Source organism: Coregonus clupeaformis, chromosome 31, assembly GCF_020615455.1.
Source record: "Coregonus clupeaformis isolate EN_2021a chromosome 31, ASM2061545v1, whole genome shotgun sequence".
In the NCBI taxonomy this organism is placed as follows: domain Eukaryota; kingdom Metazoa; phylum Chordata; class Actinopteri; order Salmoniformes; family Salmonidae; genus Coregonus; species Coregonus clupeaformis.
In genome coordinates, this window is record NC_059222.1 from 18,165,075 (window position 1) to 18,169,035 (window position 3,961).

Consider the following 3,961-nt stretch of genomic DNA (forward strand, 5'->3'; position numbering starts at 1 on the left):
AGAGGGTGTGTGTGTGCGTGAGTAAGCTGCAGTCTGTCTCTAACCTCTGACCTGTCACTTCCGAAGATAGGAAGTGTTCCTGTTCTTGTTCCTGCATAACTTAACGCATGCTGCACACACACACACACACACACACACACACACACACACACATACACCACAGACATTTAATTATCTTCTCTCGTCACCATCTCCATTTAGCTTTCACACTTACCCAAATTGACCAGGAAATGAGTAGACAGAACAAAGGACCAAATCATGCATCTACAGCAGAAATGTCAATCAGTTACAGAGCTTAGCTTCATTACTGCATTATACACACACCCTCCCAAATACTGATGACCTTGTCTTGAGACGAAGTCCAGAGAAGGTACGTTTTTAGTAGAAAGAAGTGCCACTTCTAATGCTAATTGAATGACGTTGCCAGATATTTAAATAGTGAAATATCACTCACTTAATTGAACTCGTCCAATGCTGGTACACCACCAAAGTCTTTTAATAGATATAATAGTGTCTAACCTAAAAAGCATCTTACCCCATGCCAGGAAATGGTGTCTACCCCAGAAGAAAGAAATGGAGCATTCAGATGCCTGCAGTGATCTTTGAGGTTTATTAGGGATGGACAAACAGACACACATACTAATGGTGTGGTGTCTTAGTTGCCTTCCTCAGAGCCTTTAGTAGTTTAATCTTCTTTAATTAATCAGTCAATCAATCAACCAACAATAAACCACTCAATCAATCAAGCAATCCATCAATCTAACCCCATCTTTCTCTGTCTTCCCCTATAGGTTTCGGGATGTCCACTCCGGTGACGGTAGCAGGGAAGGTGTTCCTGATCTTCTACGGTCTCCTTGGCTGCGCCGCCACCATCTTGTTCTTTAACCTCTTCCTGGAACGCATTATCACCCTCCTGGCCGTGGTAATGAAGGCCGTGAGGGAACGCCGCATCCGGAACTCCGGCCTCCTCCCGCCGGGTATCCGCCATGACTTCTCGGCGCGTTCTTTCCCGGGGTGGAAGCCGTCGGTCTACCACGTAATGTTGATCCTGGGGCTGTCTGCCATCATAATCTCCTGCTGCGCCTCAGCCATGTACACCCCTGTGGAGGGATGGGCCTACCTGGACTCACTCTACTTCTGTTTCGTCACATTTAGGTAAGGTAGCCTACTAGAGTTCGGAGGTTGGAGAGGTGGGCCAGCTGTCTGTACAAATCTTGAGTCTGACTGTGGGGGAAATCTGGTGGGGAATGAGCTGGGGAGTAAATCAGATGCTGGCATCCTAGAGTATCCATGATATCATATCCTGTTGTTGTGCCCATGAGCAAGGCACTGCACTGTGGCTGGCCTGTTCTTCAACCTCTCTGTGGGTGTGTGTATGTGTGTGTGTGTCTCGGGTAGGGTCGCAAAAAAACAATTTGGAAGATTATTGGAATTAGGAGGGAATAAACAGGAAATATCTGGCTATCCTCCAACCGGGATTTCTGGAAAACTGCGGAATTTGTGGAAAGTTACTGGAATTTTGCAACCCTAGTTACTTTTCTCCTCCTCCTCTTCCTCTTCTTCTCCCTCTTTCTCTTCCTCCTCCCTCGTCAGCACCATCGGCTTCGGAGACCTAGTGTCAAGCCAGAGAGCGGACTATGAGTACCAGCCGCTGTACCGTCTGGCCAACTGCCTGTTCATCCTCATGGGCGTGTGCTGCATCTACTCCCTGTTCAACGTTATCTCCATCGTCATCAAACAGGTAGATTTAGAACAATGACCACAATGGAAATAATTCTGTCGACAATATTGTATTTTTAATCCTCAATCATTATCTATGTATGTATTGTTGTGTTCAATTGGCTGAGGCAACTCTATCTGTAACTCTATCTGTATTTTAAATGTCTAATCAAATTCCTTCCTTCCTTCCTTCAGGTGCTCAACTGGATGCTTCAGAACCTGTGCTGCCAGCGGTGCAACATCAGGTCCAACTCCTTCCCATTGGGACGCCGCAACGCCATCCGGCCCGGGTCGAGAATCCGTAAGGGCCGCTTCGGAATTGGACGCCCGCCGGACTCTGGGGATTCGGGACCCTGCGACAGCGACACGGAGGGAGGAGGACGAAGACTCTCTGGAGAGATGATTTCGATGAAGGACCTGACGGCCTCGAATAAGGTCTCACTGGCACTCATGCAGAAGCAGTTATCAGAGTCGGCTAACGGTTATCCCAGGACGGTGTGTGGCGGCTCGAGACATAACGGGTTCTCTGGAGGAGTGGGCGCTCTGGGGATCATGAACAACAGACTGGCAGAGACCAGCAACTCCAGGTAGACCTGAGCAGTGTTTCTGAACTTCTGGTCCTTGGACAGGCGCTGGTCCGTGGGATGTGGACTTTTGGTCGGTGAGATGATTGGCTGACTTAATGTAAGCAGTCCCCCACGGAGTAAAGACCATAGCTTGTCAGTCTCTGACACTAGAGGGACCATAGCCTGCTGGTCCCTAACATAATAAAAAGGTTGGTATAAAAGGTTGAGAAACACTGGAGTAGACCCCTGCAGGGTTGTGGAGAATGTGAAGGAGACTGAGACTGATGGGGAGAGAAACTGAGAGGAGCTTTAAGGTCTAATGTGATGAACTTTATTTGCTATCACTCTTGTCATGCTTGATTATGTTTTGTTATTCAATGGAAGAGCATAAAGATATGCATGAAACTGTTTGGACATTTTTGGGGATGGAATCAACATCCTGTGATGATGATGATATGAGACAGTTGGAATGATACTATGGGAAGGAAAGGAACCTTCTTGTAACTGTACTTTTGAAGGTCAAAACACTTGAGGCAACAAGGAAGGAATTAGTATAGCATGAGGTCATAAGCCAATATATTGCTCTCTTTGACTCGAAGCCATGGTGAACATTTTTACTGTTATACCATTGGCATTCTTCAGAAGAATCAGTTAGCCATACCTGAGTAAATCTCTGAGGCTGTAAGTATCAAACGTCTCAGATAAGAAGTGCTGATATAGGATCAGTTTAGCCTTTCAGATCAAATTGAATACAGGAACAGGAGGGACCTGATCCTAGATCAGCACTCCTTCTCCAAGATGCTTGATACATACTGCTCCAGATCAGTTTGACTTCTACAGCGTACTGTACTGGAAGAGGCAACTCTGTGTGATCATTGTGACATTATCATCACTATCGCTTCTGAGCTTTTTCAATAAGTATGGCATTTATAAGTAGATTTGAATGTATAGGTTGAGTTGGTACTGTACCTATAATTTCAACACAAAGATAACTACAGTATGATATAGTACATATATAACTATGCATTACATGTCTCATCGTGAAGAACAATAGGAACTCATCAACATATCTGATCCATTTACAGACCAGTCCTGAAGTATTGAAGCTGAACCATAGAGAGAGCATAACTTCACCTTAGTGATGGCAAACCTAGTCTCTACCATAGAAATAGAATGACTAGAATGAACATTCAAGCCATTCATTTCAATGCTCTGTAATAGGTGGACCGGTACCCATATTGATTGTACCTATGCGAGGAAGCACAAGCAACAAGTCATAATATTTCAATGGTCTCCACCAATCATCTTGATACTAGTCTAATCTTAAGCTCAGGTGACTGATTCTTGTGGGGGAAGAGGAGACCAGTTCAGCACGTCCCAAATTGTTTGTAAAGTGGAAGCAATATGGTGGAAGCTTCAACACTACACTGCTTATACCTACCCAGACCCTTCGGATAGATCTGCAAACGTTGAGGGGTTAGGGACAAGGGGGAAGGGTAGGAATATAATTCAGACTGGCTGGTGTTGTATTGGGTTTATGCTACTGCTGTAGTGTGTGATGTAGCCTACAGACCAGCTCTGTTATGTCAGTCAGTTCAGTGAGCTCCTAGTTAGAGATTCTGCACTGAGCCTGACAGCAGGGCTTCAAACAGTCATTTCCTATTTCTCAAGATGGA

At 45.4% G+C, this 3,961-nt stretch overlaps 1 protein-coding gene across 1 annotated transcript; it reads left to right on the plus strand.

Annotated features, from left to right (window-relative positions):
• Positions 1-778: 778 nt before the first annotated feature.
• Positions 779-2,948, plus strand: LOC121548022 (potassium channel subfamily K member 12-like; the record flags this gene model as incomplete). Its single annotated transcript, XM_041859422.1, has 3 exons — positions 779-1,155; positions 1,594-1,741; positions 1,915-2,948. Coding segments are annotated over 3 exons (921 nt in total), but the record flags the coding sequence as incomplete, so codon positions are not given.
• Positions 2,949-3,961: the final 1,013 nt, after the last annotated feature.